At 44.0% G+C, this 20,815-nt stretch overlaps 2 protein-coding genes across 2 annotated transcripts in view; one reads left to right on the plus strand and one right to left on the minus strand.

Annotated features, from left to right (window-relative positions):
- Nucleotides 1-4,051: 4,051 nt before the first annotated feature.
- Nucleotides 4,052-5,671, minus strand: CFDP1 (chromatin remodeling protein CFDP1). The gene has a single exon (XM_085627064.1). It carries the CDS (start codon nt 5,531-5,533, stop codon nt 4,652-4,654), a length of 882 nt encoding a protein of 293 aa, XP_085483190.1. The 5' UTR covers nt 5,534-5,671; the 3' UTR covers nt 4,052-4,651.
- Nucleotides 5,672-6,025: 354 nt separating this feature from the next.
- LRRC57 (leucine rich repeat containing 57) overlaps nt 6,026-20,815 on the plus strand; it is a 120,017-nt gene continuing 105,227 nt past the window's right edge. Inside the window, exon 1 of the mRNA XM_085627065.1 lies at nt 6,026-6,109. The gene's annotated coding sequence lies outside the window, so the exon portion shown is untranslated. The remainder of the gene's footprint in view (nt 6,110-20,815) is intronic.

Genomic DNA, 20,815 nt, shown 5'->3' on the forward strand with positions numbered 1-20,815 from the left:
ATGTACGCCATGCATTTTCCCTCCATGGCCTGTCAACCATGATGCCTATGCTATAACGTGGCCTGCCATCAAGTCTCCCATGAGAGAAACGACAAATCTGCACTGAGGCCTACACGTTTTGCATCATGTTTTCCTGCACTCGTGCCATTTTCATGAAAGCCCATTTTGTGGCTCAGCCGGAGCCCGAAAAGAGGTTTCAGGCCTCAGACGCTCTGAGAGCTGCAGCTGCGTATCCTTGGCCTCGCACACTTGGGCCTCAGCCAAAGGGGCCCAGTCCGGGGTGCCGAGATAGTATTGAGCACGATTATCTGCTTACTCCTACTGAATGACATTCCTGCCTGGAAAAGGAGGAATAAACAAAACCCGCCTGCAAAGGATAGAGCCTAGCCTTTCTGTCTCCTTTTCAGTGATTGCAAAGCTCACGTCAGTGAAAAGCCCATAGCCCCCATGTAAGGCCCACGCAGTGAATTAAGAAATGGGCAACCTATGTCACAGATCAGTTCCTGCTCCGGACTTTAGATATCAGATAATACAAGATGTGCTGGTCGTCCTGACACTGAAGGCCTCTCTTCCAGACTCCCCGGCTGCACAGCAACCTTCCCCCAGTTACACGTCAGTTTCACGTCATGCTCGAGTTGAGCACAAGTAAGGCAAAGTTCCAGTAAAGTTCCAGCTGATCACGCAACCCCCTCCAGGTACCCACCCACCTATGACACTCACCTATGACTCATCAAGTGGACGCCCACATGGACACCCACCTTCACGCCTACTTACACGCCCACATGCTCTTATCTCATTCTCTCTTGCTCTGCCTGAAGCGCTCCTGCTTACGTATAATATTGAATGTATATATACTGTACTCTGTGAATAAAGTTTCAGAAGACCCTTCCAGATCCCTTGTGGTGATGGAACCATTCTCCCTATAACTCGAGTTATTGGAATAAAGCCCTTTTGAACCTGATACCACGGACTTAGCCTCTTGCTTTATGCATGATCCTATTGATACCTATAGAAATTATGAGTGCGTAATACTTTATTTACGACAGGTCCCATGCCACAGTTCACTGAATATGGCGAGGAAATATGAAGGCCTGCTCTAGCTCGTGTGATTCGTACATTTAATGGTACTATTAGCTATGGGAGCAATTTAAAATCACATGCACTTTATGTCTCATGACCAAATTGGTTACTGGCACTGGCTGATTGATAATATCTCCTGACCTAGATTTTAAAGCTTGTGGAAAAGGTGTGGCGCAGCGGCCAGGGTGCCTGACTCCGGACCACAGGGTTTGATCCCCAGCACAGGTGACAGGTTAGCCCAGCACCATGTGACTCTGGGCAATAGCTCGCTTGAGCTTACCAATGGCCCTCAGCGCCGGGATACCTCTCCAGAGGTATCTGTGCGCTTTACAAACGCTGGTTTTTCATTTCATTAAAGTGTTTTTACCTTTTTTATTTTACATGAGTTTAAGATGAAAGGTTGGAATTTTTAACCGCACTATTTGAACCTTTCAAATTATTTGTTTTTGCTTTCGTATTGTTATTGATTATAATTAAACAAACTACTTTTGCCTTTGGACATAAAGCTTGCATTCCTAGAGCCCTGACAATACATGTTCTGGGTTTGAGCTACTTTGCATTACTAATTCCTGTTCTGTAATTACAGTTAGTGGAATCCTGCTGCTGTTTTCGCTAATATGGTTTTCACACACTTGCCAAATAATCCAAAATCTGCTGCAAATGCACCAAATTGTACCAAATGTTTGTAACACAGGTATTAATCCTTTATGGGTCCCAGAGTAGCGTGCTACTCCCCAAAAAAGCACTTCACCTCATCAGAGGTAAGCAAGCATTATATAAATGCAAACCTTCCACCACTCAAACTACTTTCATATTTCACTATACTAATTTTCAACACTAATCCTTTTTGGGTTCTGGAGTAGCGTGCTATGCGCCAATAAAGCACTTCAACACCCCATCAGGGTTACAAGCGCTATATAAATGCAAACCTTTTCCACCCCTCCCCAAACCTTCTCAATCCAAATAACTGACTAACATATCCACCATTTAAATTACTTTCATATTTCACTATACTAATTCATGGGTTCCACAGTAGCGTGCTAATCAACCAAAAAAAGTGCTTCAAACCTCATATGGGGTAGCAAGCGCTATATAAATACAAACCTCTTTCCATCTTCTATCCTGCTGCTACCCTTCTCTATCCAAATAACTGAATAAAATATCCACCACTCAAATTACATCATATTTCACTATACTACTTTTCAACACTAATCCATTATGGGTTCCAGAGTAGCATGCTACTCGCCAGAAAAGCGCTTCAACACCACTTCAGGGGTAACAAGCGCTATATGAATGCAAACCTTCTTCCCCCTTCTATCCCTCCGCTATCCTTCTCACTCCAAATAACTGACTAATACCCACCACTCAAATTACTTTCATATTTCACCATACTAATTCACCACTAATCCTTTATGGGTTTCCGGAGTAGCATGCTACTGCCCAAAAAAAAAAAAAAAAAAAGGCACTTCAACACCCCATCAGGCGCTATATAAATATAAACCTTTTTTCCTCTTCTATCCTTCCGAATCCAAATAACTGACTAACCCAGCCACCACTTTAATTACTTTCATATTTCACTATACTAAGTCAACACTAATCCTTTATGGGTCCCGGAATAGCGTGCTACTCCCTCAAAAAGCACTTCGACGCCTCATCAGGGGTAGTAAGTGCTATATAAATGCAACTACATAATATTGCACACTAGGTGCAATGTGGCATATGACTATTTGCTCGAGTTCACAAGCCACCATTTGTTTTGATTGGTATTCATACATTTAAGGAGGTGACAATTTTGGCCAGATGGTGTTAAGATCTAGATTTGTTGTCCAGTGGGTGGTGGCAGCAGGAAAGTAAAACATACACATTTGAATCAAATTCAAACTGGTTGGAAAGAATGATTCCTTCTTTGCGAAGAAAACGGTTGCATTATTCATGTTCACACCACAAACACTGTTCTCAAAATGAGTTATTTAAAAGGCATGGGTTTCATATCACCAGTTATGTACAGAGGGGCGTAAGAGTTTACACGATTTTCAGAGACCCTACACTAAGAACACAGGGTGAAAATGAGACAAAAGACAAGTTTTAACATGCAACTTAGAGGCACAGACTACGTGAGAGACTTTTTACAAGTGTTTACATGTAGCCTCTGTTGTCTTCAGTGTGTTTACACAAACTATTTTACTTTGGGATAGCAAAGAGAAAAAAAAAAAATGTGTCTGTTCCATCACAAAACAATCAATTTGTGGCAAATAACATTTTGAATACCATATAAATGTGTATGGTTTGATTTTTTTTACAAAAGTATGCATTTTCTACAGCAACAAACATTAAAATAGTTAGATATTGCCATTTAGTTTCGGCCTGCAAATTTCCAGTCACGGAGATTGTATCTTTATAGTGTTTGAGTGAGATTTGCCTTAGAGCTGACCACAGTATATACGTCCTGTAAAATAGGGAAAGATGCACTACTAGAGGAGGTGCTAAACAAATGTACTATCTCTCCCCCATAATTTACAATTCATGTATGGCGAATTGTCAAGTCCCTTGAATATAGTTGATTCAGAGCAATGTTCCGAACGCATCTGAAGTTCCTCAGCATGTGAGGAGTGCCTTTATGTTGGAGTTACAATTTTGTGTAGTTATATGCAAACCGTTGGAAACTAATCCATTTCATGTACTAACGCTCTGCTGAGAACGGGCAGTATTGTGCCTTTAAAAGAATGGGTGCACTGCTAAAACATGTTGGTTTTGTGCATTCAAAAGCATACAAGTCACACTACGATGCATCAGTACTATAACACACAGCCCACTCATGCCTTATTATACTTGCTCAGGCAGGTAAAATGGACTTCAACACCTCAGCGCTTTATTCCTTGTCCTGAGACTGACATGTGTCTTTATCCTCTACACACATACTTCATACTCAACACACAAACATGCATAAAAAACACATCTATTGGCGATGCTATTTTCTTTTAAAACAAAGATCAATTTATTTAACCTCAGTAAAAAAAAAAAACTAATTTTCTAGCTGGCAGACAACTAACAGATTAACCCAGTCACCAACTCCGTAACTTTGAGACAAAACACGATTAAAAAACATAAGTACAATTTTACGCTAAAGGCAACAGAGTAACCATCAGTTCAGTGCACTCGGTCGTGGATACCGTCTTTTCCTTGTCCATGATCACTAGGGTCAGAAGACTATTTAACCATTTTTGTAGATTGTAAAAACAACAAAAAAATACATGAGAGTTAGTTACGAGCTCAATAAAGAGACCCAATAAGTCCTTTCATAGATACTATCTTCCAACATAAATTACTGACATCTTAGGAGGAACTATTTTGCAGCAGGTGTTATGCTTTCGCTAGCCACTCTGCCCAGCCGAAAACACGGTGTCTGGTACTTTGTGTAGCCATGCCCACCTCTGTGGGAGGTGGCAAGTGTGTTTAATGTCTATCTTTTTATTTTTGGGTCTTCTCTTACACAATTTTGATAAATCTGTGGGCTAGAGCACGGCCATTCAGATGGCCCAAGGGTCGAAGTTGAACCCCCGCAGCAGAAGTATCACTTTTTCATGTTCTTAAGCCGGATATCGCGCTCCAACTCAAACTGCCGGTGGTCCACCCGTTCCAGGAAGGCTTTCCTTTCGATGTACCCTTCTTTTCCCCGGTTGTGAATGGCCAGCTCGTCCCCAATTCCTTCTTTTTCTTTGAAAGACTCCCAGTCCAGTTTGGATTTCTCCAGCGTGCTCATCTTTTGCTTTTTGCCTATAAGGCTCCCCAGGACACTGTTCATCCCGCCAGGCCTCTTTAACCCAAGGGGCGCAGCTGGGGAAGCGACGGGAGGAGGGCTCGCCTGCTGCGCCCCCTCGTCTTGCTGCTTCAGGTACGATTTAGCTTCTTTTGACGTGGCTGCAACTTCCTTGGTCACTCTCACTTCTTCACCAGCAAAATCAAACACCCTGGTGATGGTGACCTTGGCAGCATCTTTAGGTTTGTCCGAGGGCTGTATCTCCTGTGGTTTCTGGTCAGTCTTGGGGGCGGCCTGGGTATGCTCCATTGGCGTGATGGCTGGTACAGAGGCTTTAGGCTTCTGCCCTACGTCGTTCAGGAAGCTGGCCCACAGATCATCAGCCTTCTTCTTTTGATCATTTTCCGTTTTAGCCACTTTCTCCTGCGAGAAGTCTGGCGCCTCAGCGTCTGTGGGGGCTTGCGCATCTCCTGTACTCTGCAGCTCCAGAGCGAGCCCTCCTTTCTTCCGCTTCCTTGGCTGCAGACCCTTCGCCCTTCTCTTTTTCCCCGCTCCAGTTTGGGTCGCATTTTCAACACATTCTACACCCTCTTCGTCCACCAACTCGTTGACATCATCCTCGCTGTAGTCTTCCCCCGAGGGCACGTAATCCTCGTCCTCAGAGGAGACGTAATCCTCTGAGTCGTAGTCAGACATGGCTGCACCAGCGGTGCGCACACGAAGCTCGCGACGGACAACAGCCTAGAAAACGATGGTCTGGCTGGTACCAGCGCGTGAACCAGCATAGAACTAGAAAGGGGGCGTCGCAACGTCCGGTAGTACAACGAGAAACCCCCCCCCCACGCGCCACTTCTGCGGATGTTTTGAACTAATGATCCGTATGTTCTTGGCCGGAGAGCTAAATAAAGACTTGAGTGGTACCGTTTAGACTCTTGAAAGAAAGTAAAGTATTTTTGTTGAAATGATTAAACTGCCTATGTGGTGTGAACGTCATCTATATTTAACGAATTAGATACTGTTTGTTCGTAATTCTATACTAGTTTGGGTTTAAGGGTTGCTATAATGAGACCGATTAGTAGTCTTCTCATTAGACGGGTTTGTTACACTGTCACAGAGAGTATAGTACCTATTACAAGATGGCTGCGTAGTTAGCGTTGGACCAGCGTCCTCGTCCTTCCTCGGTATCCACGGCGCCGGGTGTTGTCTAAGTCGCTGCTTACAAACAGCCTAACAGGGGATCGGAGGAAACAAGCAGTGGTTGAGCAGATTCAGGTGGGTGACATACTTTGATTTTTCTTCAAGACTGAAACTTTTACGGGTCTTTATGTTAGTCTTGTGTGTTGGAAATTACCACAGGTGAAGATCACTATGGCCACAGCCCACTTTTTTTAGTGACACCTCCCTACGCTGACTGCATTCTCTGAAGAGCAACCTTAAAGGCTGGCTGCCCGCGACTGCCCACCCAACCTATTTATGTTTTTCAGTGCCACTTATTGCCTATTCATAAGCAGTTCCCTATCATACTAGGATCCAGGCTGTCTGTTGAAAATGAATGCTTAGAGCACACAGGAGTACGTATATAAATGTTTAGGGTGAAGTAACAAATGGGTCCTAACTGAGGCTCTTTTTGGGCTTCCATAGACAGACTGTTAGGTTGTCATACTTTTTCTCTGGTGCGTTGGGTAGCAGGAACCACGGTTGTATGAAAGTGAGATTGTTAATAGTGTTCCCAGTTAACAAGCCAAATTCTCAATGGTGGAAATTTGCCCCCCTCACTGAGCCTCTTTACCACTCCGGGTAGACGTGAACGAGGAGTCGCTTCCAGGGAGGTGGCATAAGATGACATACATGTCACTGTTCAGCCATAGTTGAGATTAGACAATCTCTTTATCGTGCGTCTGTGTGTGTAGTAGTAAAAGTCTGGATACTAACCGTGCGTATTAGAAACTGTTCTCAATCACTAGTTGAGTATGGACAGCTTCACAATCCTGAAAGAAAAGGCGCAATACTACGACAATAAAATTAGTAGAATGTTGATAATATTTGCAACCATATAGCTAACAGTAATTGACTGCAGTCAGCAAACTAGAAAATGGATGAGCGCAATCCTCGTGGCAGAATAACGTTACTTTCTTACCATTCACTAACACTTAATGCTCCTGACCATAGTCTTCACTATCATATAAAACAATGCTGAAACTAAACAAAGTCAATAGCTATAAATACATAGCATGGAGTTTCGTACTTCACCCTGAGAATGTGGTGCTTAGGACCTTTTTTTTTTTATAAACAATTTTATTGTTTTAACAGAATGCAAACACCATTGACACAACATTGCATAATACCAATATTGACGCATTACAGTTGGAGGAACACAGACATTGCATTCAGACCCCCACCCTCCCGCAGTGAGTACAGAACATTGTGTAGAAGGAACATGCTACTCCACGGCACCCAGCCATTTGCCCCACACCCTCCGGTATTTCTTAGGACACCCTGTGCCTTGTACATGGGTTTTTCTTGTGCTGCACACCAAACCACCCTCCTTCGCCATTTATCAGAACTTGGTGTGTAGGGAGTTTCCAGGAGGCGGCTATATCCCGTTTTGCCACAACCATGGCTGTATTGTAGAATAATTTCTCGTTCCTGGACCGGTCTAGTCCATCTGTAATCCCTAAGAGGGAGTGACGTGGATCGTGGGGAACTTCCCACCCCAGGACCTCGGACAGCTCACTTTCAATCTCTCCCCAGAACTACGCCAGTCGGGGGCATGCCCATACCATGTGGAAGAAGTCGGCCGGGTCTTGACCGCATCTTGTGCAAGAGGTGGATGGGGAGAGGCCGGCTCGATGCAGACGCTGTGGGGTTAGGTAGGCCGTGCGTATATAGTATAATTGAATCAGGCGGAGTTTGGCGGATGTGGTGACTGTCTTGGGCGACATGAGGGCATCTCGCCAGTCCTCCTCGTCCAGGGGACCCACCCATTGGTCCCTGAGTCGGTTGAGCGAAGTCGGGGTATTGTTGACCAGCATCTTGTAAATGCCGGAAATACCCCCCTTCCCCAGGTCACCCAACATGGTCTGTGCCTCGGGGGGGGGGGGACTATATTCAGGGATCCTTGTGTCCTCAGGTAAATGTACGTGGAGGGCATGTCGCAGTTGTAGATATTTGTAAAATTGTGATGAATGCAGGGAATATTTGGATTGGAGGTCCTTAAAGGAGCGCATATGGCCGCTCGCCCACAAATCGCCAAGCTGAAAGATCCCCATAAGATCCCACTGTCGGAACCCCTGTAGCCCACTGACCTCCCGAAGCCATGTACCGTGCCATAGAGCCGTGTGCTGAGTGTGTTTGCACGTCCGTTTGGTATGCCGTAAAGCAGCCCGCCAGGCTAAAAGCATGGAGCGTGTGACGTCAGGCAGGGTGGACGGGATGGATTCCCCGTACATTAGGGATTGGATTTGGGGCAGGCCGAGTTCACTTATTTGAAGCCTATAGGCTGGATCTGACCACCCCCCCATTCAACCAGTCATGAATACTCAATAGACGAGTTGCCAGGTAGTAGAGGTATAAATGTGTCATCCCCATACCCCCGTCGAATGATGGAATCTGACAGGTACGTAACTCCATCCGGGCCCTCGCTCCCCCCCCCCCCATAGGAATTTAGTAGCCATAGTGTCTATCTCCCGAAACTGGTGATTAGGACCTTAAACATGAATGCACTATAGATACACAGTGGACCTTGTAAAGGAAAGAGACAGAATTTTGGGATTCTCAAATTGCATTTAATGAGTCCTGGGGGGAAGCTTTTCTCTTGGGTAAAGGCTTAGTGCGTAGATTACCTACAATTAGCCTACCTGATTACCTGTTTTGATGGGGTAAGGAGTAGACTGCAGTCTGGACCACAGCAATGGAGGCAGTGCCACTGGCACAAACGGTCCCCTCCAAAACTTGATCTTACCATTTCTTTTAAGTGTTTGGGATGCCCCAGAAAATAATGAGCAATCTTCAATGTAGCACCAGCAAAAATGAAATATTACTTTCTGACACCACCCTTCCTGTGTGGGGAGGTGGTTTTACGCCCAGATGGGTTCCTTCTCTGTCTACTCCTACCTTGGTTGTACGTAATCTGGGAGTAAAATTAGATAAGAAGTTATCTTTTGTCCCCCAAGCAGAGAGTATCGTGGGAACGTGCTTTGGCCTTTACCGTTCCTTAAAAAAAGTTTCTATTTTTGCTTTCCCGATACTGCCAGAAGACAGTAATTCATGCTCTCTTTACTTCACGCGTGGATTATGCCAATGCCTTACACTGAGATCTCCGCAGCATACCAATTTAGGAGACTCCAGTTGGTGCAGAACACAGTGGCTCGATTGCTGCTAGGACTCCATAAACACAATCATATTTGTCTGAACTTAAAGGAGTTGCATTGGTTGCCGATCTGTGAGCGTGTTCACTTCAAGGGTCACAGAACTTTATACCAGTCTGGCTCTAGTTACCTGGCTAATAGAATTGCACACTATCCTCTAACTAGAACTCTGCGACCCTCTGACGCTTTGTTGGCAGTAGTACCAAAAATTAAAAGGAAGAAATGGGGCAAATGCTGTTTTTCGACTTTGGCCGCCTCAAGCTGGAATGTTCTTCTTGTGGATCTGGGGGCTACAATTATGAAGGTTCTTTCAAACTCAGCCTCAAAACGTGGCTGTTTGCACTTGCTTTCTGAAATATTACTTCTGATCAGTGGTTACCAATCTGCTAGTGCCGGACACACTTTAAAGTAGCCGTGCACTCTACAAAAATCCAATATTAATAATAATAATATTAAAGGGGAGTATCCAACAACTTGTTATGGCTGCATAAAACATGATAAAATGGCTTCTGTATGACCTGATGCATATTACGTCACATAATCGCCTTTCTGACAAGTCAAAATCAACCTGTTGAAAATCCTGGTTTTCAGGAAGTTATCCTTGGTGACTTCAAGAGCGAACGATGAATTGAAAATTTACGATCAAAACATAATGCAGGACTTGGTCATCAGGTAATAGGTTTATCAACCCAAGAATAGTAGAGTACACAGCTTGAACCACTTGTTCTCCCTGAACCCTACAGCCAAAATTACCTTCCTCCAGACCCTCTGTACATCTGATCACCTGTTGGTACCTTTGTATGAAGAGGAAGTTAGGATCCAAGCTTGTATTGTCCCCTGCCACTGAACCTGCCTACCGTTGAAGAATTTGGGCAAAAAATACCATTCTTTAGCCTAGCTTTCATAACCACTGAGAATCCAATATCTAGAAGGGTAACTTCACTGACCTTGCTGGGAGTGCTGCTCCTGTTTGCCTGTCCGTTTTCTGGCCACTTCGCCACGCCTCGCGGCCCCCGCTTCGCGGGAGCCGCTCGCAGGCAAGAGACCTTGTTGGGGATCCAGCCCTTGGTTTTCACTCGTGCATTGGAGCACCAACGCGCCTTCAGGGACATTACAGCTGACACCAAGGACAGAGGCGGGACTGCGAGGACCAGCGTGCTCAGCGGCGCTGATCGGCCGCAGCTGGTCCTCTTCCCGCCCCCTCCACCTGTTAAAATCACTGCGGAGTGGGAGCTGCTTGGGTAACTTCACTGACCTTGCTGGGAGTGCTGCTCCTGTTTGCCTGTCCGTTTTCTGGCCACTTCGCCACGCCTCGCGGCCCCCGCTTCGCGGGAGCCGCTCGCAGGCAAGAGACCTTGTTGGGGATCCAGCCCTTGGTTTTCACTCGTGCATTGGAGCACCAACGCGCCTTCAGGGACATTACAGCTGACACCAAGGACAGAGGCGGGACTGCGAGGACCAGCGTGCTCAGCGGCGCTGATCGGCCGCAGCTGGTCCTCTTCCCGCCCCCTCCACCTGTTAAAATCACTGCGGAGTGGGAGCTGCTTGGGTAACTTCACTGACCTTGCTGGGAGTGCTGCTCCTGTTTGCCTGTCCGTTTTCTGGCCACTTCGCCACGCCTCGCGGCCCCCGCTTCGCGGGAGCCGCTCGCAGGCAAGAGACCTTGTTGGGGATCCAGCCCTTGGTTTTCACTCGTGCATTGGAGCACCAACGCGCCTTCAGGGACATTACAGCTGACACCAAGGACAGAGGCGGGACTGCGAGGACCAGCGTGCTCAGCGGCGCTGATCGGCCGCAGCTGGTCCTCTTCCCGCCCCCTCCACCTGTTCCTTCTCCCTGATAATCAGTGATAGCAACGCGCACGCGGGACGCGCGCGGGGCAAAGACCGGGGCTAAGACTGGGCAAAGACAGGGCCGTTTTAGGCCGTTATAGACCGATTAAGACCGGACCGGGCCATCCCTCTTGGTTATATTTTGTCTTATTTGCGTTGTTTAGTTGCGCTTGTGTTTTAATTTTAAACAACCTATAGTTTAAATAATGTCTGTCCGTGAAACTAGGAGTAAGTCTACCAAATCGGTGAAAAAGGCTACAGGGACCCTGGATGATTTTATCACAAGGACTACCCTTTCAATTGATAATGAGATTACTAAACTCCAGCACAGAGTATCCTTGGAGCTGGAGTCTGCAAGGAGGCTCTCTACCGAACTAGTATTAGGGAAAAAATCCTCTCTAGGTAGTATTGCCTCCTCAAAAACCCCTGAGCGCACTACTGGCCCACACCAATTATCACCTTGGTCGAGGTTCACTCTACTGCTGAGGAAACAACTCCCTCTATTAATCAAGACTTTGTTCCCTCGGGCCCCTCTGTCAGTGTTGTATCTGAAAGCTTTCCATCTTCGGACCCACTGATAGGGAATATCATGGGTAGTAAAAATGGTGAGAAGCAAAAGGTATTGGTGGAAACAGACCCGATTAAAAGCCAGGTGTCGGTTAAGACATCATTAAAACATAAGAGAAAACGGAAACATATATCTGCGTATGCTAGAAAAAAGGCGAAGGTAGCCTTTAGCCAAAATATTATAGGGGGGGCCCCGCAAACACTCAATGTAAGTATTGCTAATAATATGTCTGACCAAGCGCATCTAATTGTTCAAAGCGTCAATGCTAGTACAGATGAGCAAAACTCGGTCATAATGACTGACCACTCTGTCAATGAGGGCCAGAGAAATTCTTTGAACATGGTAGGACAGGAAGAGGGAAGGGAAGAGTTTTTAAAACTGGTATGGGATACGCTTAAGAAACTACTCAGGCCATTAGAAGTGAGGTTAACTGGCATTGAGAATCAGTTGCTTGAGGTAGAAAAAAGTGTTATTACACTATCTAGCTTAAGTCTCAATTGTGTACCCATAGTATCTATGCAAGCACCAGCTACTGCTCCTGTGATACCTCTGAATAAAAATCCAACTAGCATACAGCAGCAAAAAGAGGAAATAGTTAAAAGAACAAATAAAACATCGATAACAAATACATTAGTTACATCAAATATAATTCCCTCGACCTCGTCATCTGCAAATACCTCTAACAAATCTCTGCTGAAGGGTCATGTTCAAAGCAAAACGCCTCAATTACCAAATGTTGCTACTACCCATTCTGCTATCCCCAACACCCCTGTTCCACAGAAATCCACATCTAATCTACCTGTCAGCAATAAATCCTTGACTGATAGATCTTTTGCCAATGTTCCTAATAAGCCAAACAGTCAATCTGGCCATGCTTATAACAACTTTAAAGGAGGGTATATAGATTTACCACCTGAGGCAAGCCCATTTGTAATTGTTCTTACAGGGGTACCTGAATTAGAAAACCAATATGAGGAGAACTTTCAATCTCTAAAAAATAAAGTGATCTATTGGTTAAATTCGAATAAACCCATTCCGAATCATATGAAAAGTAAAATCCTCATGGTTCGTAGGGTGCCGTGGGTAGGACCCATGGCTAAATCAATTATGGGTGACTGCATAGTCATTTCTTTTGAGGAACCCCATAGTGTTGAACAGATTTGCAAATGGAAATCATATGGAGATACACCACCCATTGAAGCCAGGCCTCTATCGTTTTTTTACCCCCCACCTAGGCCCATACAATATGGGTCCAATTGGAACACTGTCAAACAGTGTCACGGCTATGTACCCAACTTGGCTAGACAGGCAGATCGAAATATGTGGTCTGGTATTCCCACCTTTAACAGGTTCAGTTGTCTAGATGCTGTCGATTGACTTGGGACTATGCCAGATTGTATTCCCAAGTTATATGACACCTACTGTACACTAGGTAATAAGTCTTATTACCACCAGAGCAAGGAAAGGTCTCTAGCAGCTGATAAAGTATGTCACGATCTGGATGTGGGTTGCCTAGATGGGGGAACCAATACTATAGTAAGAGATGTGGTCATTGAGACAGAGAATCAAACTGCCGATATACAGTTAGGTAATGTTCATCATCAGCCGGTACTTATGCCGGCTTTTGATGATCAAACCTGTTCCAGTAATAGACTGACCCCACGTTTTCTCATTTTGTCTTGGAACATTGCTGGTGTTGGTAAAAATCTTAAGGATCCTGAATGGGCTGATTATGTTGATACTAGTGACCTTTGTTTATTGCAAGAAACATGGGCAATAGATGTTCCTCATAGAGTCGGATACAAAACCTGTGGTACTGAGGCAGTTCAGTCTGATAGGGGGAGACCGTCAGGGGGGTTGATCATATGGCTTAAAATCACCTTGGTTATGAGGGTTGAAATTATAGAGACAGGAACACCCGATATTCTGGCCCTAAAAATTGTACCCCCAAATGGAAATGAATGTTACATTGTCAACGTCTATAATAGACCACTTGCCCATTCCAAGGTCTCACCTACTTTGGAAACACTGGATCTCTTTTTGAAAAAGGTAGTTGGAGATACCCCGGTAATTTTGGGAGGCGACCTAAACTGTAATTTCGAACCGGTTTCTGGTATTAATGACGTCTTTGAGGATGAGGACCAGGTGTACAAAATTCCCCAGCTTGAAACCTCAAACTTTGTTAAGTGTTCCACTTTGGCCGTTCAATTGCTTAGGCTAACGGCAGATCATGGTCTAAGAGCATGTAACGGCCGCCTTCCTTCGGACCTGACAAAACAACCAACTTTTGCGAAATCCAATAGTAATCTAGATTTCATACTTGTTTCACTTAACCTTTGGCATTATTTGATTGATTTAAAAGTGGCAAGTAGGGAGGAAAGTGATCACTACCCTTTAGAACTTTACATTGATGTGCAAATGTTTAGTGATATTACTACCAACCTAGCTACTCTATCATCTGAGACCACCAATGGCAAAATGTGTGAGGATGTACACATAAATAATAATAGACGTGCAGTAAAATGGCCCTATATTTTGTCTGATGGCAAGGCCCTAGCATCGGTGTACTCTCTCTTTGGGGAAATGTTTGGACCTATAGCTGGACAATCTTTTCTACCTGTCCACTTTGATCACTTTATCGAAATACACAATGTTTTCTTCAGTGAACTAAAAACTTGCTTGTCAAAAATGCCAAGGAAAAAGCAACAAAATATAAGAGTGGGAAGTCATGGAAAACTATGGTACGATCATTCATGCAGGTTGGCCAAGAGAAACCTCTTGCTTGCTATTAAAAGCAAATCAAAAGAAGGAGTCAAACTTGCAAGGGAGGCATATAAGTGTGCCCAAAAAACATCAAAAAAACTATGGGAAGACTCGATTTGGTCAGAAATGCTAGTTGCTGCAAAAACTAATGATAATGTTGGGTTTTGGAGGTTGGTGGCAAATGAGGGGCATGCAGGCAGAGCTGTAAAAGACACGTTTTTGGATGAAATGACATGGGTGACACATTTCGCATCCCTTTATAAACAATACGATGGTGATGACAACAAGATATTATGGTGCCCCCCTCCTATTGAACCCCTTGACTTCACACTGGAGGAAACAATAAGGGCGATTAATGAACTAAAAAATAGCAAAGCACCAGGCCCTGACAAAATACCGGGGGATCTTTATAAACACGACATCGAAGTATGGGCTCCTTATGTAAATCGTTTGTTTAATGTTCTGTCTACAAGCTGTCGCTTTCCAGATAGTTGGCGTGCAGCGGAAGTTGTGTTAATCTTTAAAAAGGGGAACAGATCGGTACCTTCAAACTATAGACCAATTAGTCTAATGGACACCCTGCAAAAACTCTATGCCAAACACTTACTGTTTCGGATTAATGATTGGCTGGAGGACTCAAAAATAATCTCTAAATTTCAAGCCGGCTTTAGGAGCAAGACTAGTACCATAGATCAAATATTCAGATTCTGCTGTTTGATCTGGAAGTATGTGCATATTAGGAAAGGTCATTTGTATGTAGCTTTCGTAGATCTGAGAGCCGCATTCGACCTTGTCCCTCGCAACTTGCTCTGGAGGACCTTAAGTGAAGTAGGCTTGCCAGGGTGTCTTTTGGCTCAAATAGTTGAGCTGCATGCTGGAAATTATGCAAACATCAGGTGGGGTCCAAATGGTGAACTGACACGTAACATCCCTATTGAACGTGGGGTTCGCCAAGGGTGTGTCTTGGCCCCTACCTTGTTTTCCTTGTTTGTTAATGATGCTCCCAACTATTTGAATGGTTGTACTAATGATTCCCCGCAGCTTAATGGAGAGAGGGTGCCTGCGTTGCTCTTTGCGGACGACACCATTCTTATATCCCAGACCAAGAAAGGACTCCAGGCACTCTTAAACTCCTTTAGCTGTTATTGCATGACCAAGGGTCTGGAAATAAACGCTGATAAAACGAAATGTATGGCATTAAACCCCAGCAAACCGGACAGAGGGTTTTTGACTTTGAATGGCCAGAAATTAGGAACTGTGGAAAACTTTTCCTATTTGGGCGTTGCACTTGATTCAAAACTAAGTTGGAAGGCCCAAGTTGAGAAAAGTAAGGTATCATATGCCCACAACGTTAAACCTATTATACGTAGACTGAACGCTAGCACAAGCAAGAGTGTAACCCCTGTCTTAGAGCTTTTTAAATTTAAAATTCAATCTGCTGTGTTGTATGGAGCAGAGATATGGGGACCTTGGGCCAGAGACAGCTTTCAGGGCTTGGATAATAAATTCATGAGAGCTATTGTTAGGGTCCCGAATAGTACACCTTTAATACCCCTCCAGCTCGATTTGAATTTTAAAAGAACAGATTACTTTGCCATTATAAGACCATTAATGTTTTGGGTTAGGTTATGGTCTACCCCAGAACTGCTCGAATACAGAAATGGCCTTCAAGAATTGTTGATTCTTGATTCTTTTAACTCTATTCAGTGGCTTGTGCATATTAAAAAATGGTTCATGCTTCTGGGATTGTACTCAATGTGGGAGAATCCTGACAATTTACCGGCCTTTTCTAAATCTATAGTAAAACGAGCATTTTGGTCCTACATGAGTGACAGGCTCGTACATGAAAGTAGAGTTGGGTCTCTAATTCAAGGTTTTTTATCCTTTAAGGACGAACCCCGTTTCGAATCCTTTTTGGATGAAATTGAGCCACCTATTGCAAAGTCCCTTTACTTGAAGTTTAGATATGGGATCCTTATGCTGAACTATAATACAGAACGCTGGTCACAGAAAAGACTGGGAGGCTTGAATGACAAAAGCGGGTGTTGTCCTATGTGCTTAAACTCCTGTACGGAGAATGAGGTTCACATGTTGTTTGGTTGTAGTGCCTACCTGAAGGCTGGAAAGAAATGGCTAAAACCCATGTGTACTCTCCTAGGAACCAGATCCTGTTCTACAGCATACAGGATTATAAAAAGCAATACAACCCAGTTTATTGTATTTAGCATAAGCAGGTTCCTTTACTCTGTGTATATTATTCGCAGGAAACTTGGTCAGATACTCTGAGTAGGACCTCCGTATATGCTTATAAAAACCTGTTCCTAAAATGAAATGTGTTTTAAATTGAGGAGATGAAAATTTATTCCTGTATTACATTTTTTAAACTTATTATTTTAAAGTGTTGCTGCATGTATGCTATTATGATTCTCTGGTTTTTTTTTATATACATGTGTCTTTTATGGCCAAATTGGCCGAAATAAAGAAATAAATAAAAATATCTAGACCCCCTTATATGGAGAATAACAACAGCCTTCAGTAGTTTGACTCCTTTGAGATCACTAAAGACAAGTTCTGACTTCAAAATATGAAATGACTGGTTCACCAAATAAATCTATCGACTTAATTAAAAAGCATTTGCAATACAATAGGTCTCGCACTTGCGAGAGTTTAAGCTATTTGCATTGTTAAATGACAATGCCTTTCATGTATGTGTTGGTTTTTAAAACATAAATAAAAGGCATTGTCATTTACAATGCAAATAGCTTAAACTCTCGCAAATGCAAGACCTATTGCATTGCAAATGCCTATTAGGTCTCGCCTGAGCCAGCGCATGCCCTGCTCTGGCGAGACATTTAGTAAGCGGGGTTTTGAAAGGGCTACCCCCATGCTTTTGATGGCCTAGCGCTTGCGTTCACGCGCGCATACCCACCAGCTTTCCAGTCCGAGGCGCTATCTGGACCGCGATCAATTTTCAATTTCGCGCGCGTGCACTCCCGTTCCACTTGCGCATGCGCACTCCCGTACGCGGCCGCACATCTTGTTTAAACAACCGCGGCGAGGGCAGGCTGCATTCTCGTCTCAGGTTACTTGTTTTCCTTTACTTCTAGGACTCCATGGGAGTGTGTGTGTTTTCCTGCTTTCTACTCTGTATGTTGCTTCCCCTCGAATCACACCCACTCTCCATGCTGATCCCCCCCTCCTTCTCGCACAGCTGTTCCATTGATTTCCCTGACAGTTTAAAAAAAAAAAAATCTTCCACCTCTCCATTGCTATCTGCCCTCAACCCCGCCCCCTGGTGTCTGGAGATGTTGACATCCTTCCCCTTGGCCCCCATATTTTTTTTTTTATAGGCAGATGGCTGCAATTTGTTGCCGGCCTCTCCTTTCTTACCAGCTCTTTCCCGCACATTTACCGTTCCAAAATAGTCGCCTGCAAACACACTATCATACTTATTTTTTTTTTTCCCAACAATGTTCATGATCATGCATTTTTTTTCTTTTTGCTGATATGGAACAGCATCAGCGAAAATGCATGAATAAAGCCAATAGGTCTGCATAGCTTTTTGAAGGCAAGCAGATTAACTTTGTCATTGCTTGTTTTCTTTGCCATTCCCTGCTCTGAAGCATTCTGCAGTGATCTAAGAAACCAGCGGTTGCCAAGGCGAGCTGGGACCGGGCCAACCTTGGTGTTCTTTAGGATCTTAGATGCATCATGGAGGCCCGACATGGCCTTGTAACCCAGGGTGATAGTCAAGTTGTGGGCGTCTTTCTTCAACAGGGTACGAGGATGGCTTGTTCGTGGGTGGCTGAACTAATTATTCTTAAAATGTATGATTTATGTGATGAGTCACTGATGAAGCGAAGCCAAGATACATGTGCAATATTTTAAGAACTTGGTGTCAGTTTTTTATGATGCCTTTGGTGGTGGGTGGTGCAAGAAAAGGGGTTTGTTAGAGGTATGTTCTCACTGGAGCTCTGCTTTGTGAGGTCTTTTTAATGGGGAGCTACGCTAATCTGCTAAATAATATCACTGTTGACTTTAGAAATTTTATTGATAAAAAAATATTGTTAGCATTGATTGGTTATTGTTGGATGTAGACAAATCCGGTTTCGAACTGAGAAGCAAAAAGGAATTTTCTGTTGTGAAGAAGGAATTGTGGGGTCTTTCGATGTTGTTTTAAGGTGTATGAGGTTAGATGAAGCAGCTGGCCGTTCATTTCTTCTGTAATTCTGTCTACAGGATGTGAACTAGTTATTGAACAAGCCAATTCTTTTTCTTACTGATGGTGGATGTGCAAAGGGTGCACAGGTTGGTAGACTGAATGATAGTATTCTTGAAAACAAAGTGCTGAGGGTACTCTCTTTAGGGACCTAGCCAGATGTGTGATGGTTGAGGTTGTTGCTTGTTCTGGAGTGTTGAGAAGGATGATTATGAAAAGGATGGTACAGTGCTTGGTTTAAAGAAGGGATATGCAGTACAGACTGTTAATCAGATTGAGGGTTTGTCCTTGGGTGACCAGCGTGCGTGGTCTCCACCTTCTTGCAAGATTTTATTGAAAATAATTCGTCTTTTTATGACAAATGAAAATCTTGATAGCGCATAATCTGCCCGCTACTTTTAACACCCTTCACTACCCCATTTGGAAGAGAAGAAAATAGAACTTGAAAAACAATGAGGAAGGACAGTGTGAGGGTATTGCGGTGGAAAACAGATGTTGCAAATACAAGTGCCAGCTACAACCATGCAAACAACACCAAGTAAAATCCTCCAGCTTCAAAACCCAGTAGAACGGGGGGGTCATTTCACGTTTCGATGACAAACTACTCACTCACAAACGTGGTATCATGTGTGCTACAATGATGGTGTGCCAGCTCTATTTAGAGTCATTCTGTTTTCACTGTCAATGCCCCCGCTAGCTCAGCTGGGAGAAACCTTACACCAATAGCTCGTGGATATGGGGTGCTGAGGGTGCAAATACATCAAATCATCTACCCTATTTAGAGCAGACTGTCTCATGCACTTTTTTCCTTTTGGGAATTCCACGGAAAACCTGGTGGTCCCACATAGGAAAAAACAGACAAATAATGCCCATTCCCTGGGAGGCTACTCCCTGAATGTCAGGGCTATTAGTCAGTGTCTAAATTGTAAAAGAATAAGTGCCAGGTCCCAATGTTTTGCTCAGACATCTGTGGCAGCTGCTATCGAAGATCAGGGTACCGAATAGCAAGGTTTTGTAGTCTTGATTCCACCTAATGCCTCTTTAATCCACCACAAAACACTCCCTGTCTCTTTATCACACTTTACCAGGTTGTTTTTCTTTCCTGATTTCTCCCTTTGTCACTGTTTTTCGTTCTTTCTCTTCCTCATTCTCTCTCACTTTTAATGTTTTTGTCTCTCTTGTTCTTTGTTAAAGTCTGGTGACGAAAAATAAGTGCAGGACCACAAATATGAGTGCTTGTGGCCCCCACCTACAACCACCGGCTCAAATTAAACACTGTTATTAGTATTTTGTTTTGCAAAACAAAAAAAGTTTGCTGAGAGGCCATATGAAATATGGTGTCTGCTGAGCAAACGTTTTGCACAATTAGTGGAACCACAATGGCAGGGCTCTTTGGAGGCACAGATATCTTCCAGGCAGACAGAGATCTTTAAATATGGTAGGCAGTAGTCTGCCAATGCGGTGAAGGTCATTAGTGGCAGGCTGACAGACAACCTCTAAATCAGAGGTCTTAAACTTTTTGATGCCGAGAACCCCCTGTCAAAACGTTTTAGGTATAAGGACCCACTCCTGACAAAAATTTCTAGAACTTGGTACTCCTCACCCTTGACAACTATCGATAACCGTACATGCCCCCAATTCCCACAGCAAACCATTTTTACATTGGGGAAATAAATTAAACAGTTTAGCAAACCAAAGGTCAGTGAGCATGGGGGCTTGATCAAAGGTGTGGCTAAAAACAAAGGGCCTAATTTATGAGGCATTGGCGTGGGGCAGCGCCACAAGGCTTCTTGCTGCGCTGCCCTATGCCACTGTGAAAGGGTAGGAATAGCCATCCACATACAGGTGACAAATGGGATTTATGATGTCACAGCAAGTCATGTTTATTGTCAAGAGCCACCTTTTTCCATATACAAACAAGCATTGGCATAGCCAATAGGTCTCGCCTTTGGGACCTTATAAGTGTTTAGCCATGCAACAATTGATGTTGTTGCACAAAGGATATTGTACTGCATAACTAAATATTTATAAGGTTCCAAAGGCGAGACCTATTGGCTATACCAATGCTTGTTTGTTTTGCCATCTGACTCTGCATCATGGGTGTACTCGTGCGCACCAAGACAATGGAAGGTGCATCCATTTATGGATCGACTTGAAAGATGCGTGCAGAGTGCAGATCAAGGGGTAGTCGGAATAAAATCCTTGCACCTCAGCCTTAAATGAGAAGGT

This window comes from Triturus cristatus, chromosome 9, assembly GCF_964204655.1.
Source record: "Triturus cristatus chromosome 9, aTriCri1.1, whole genome shotgun sequence".
NCBI classification, from domain to species: Eukaryota; Metazoa; Chordata; class Amphibia; order Caudata; family Salamandridae; genus Triturus; species Triturus cristatus.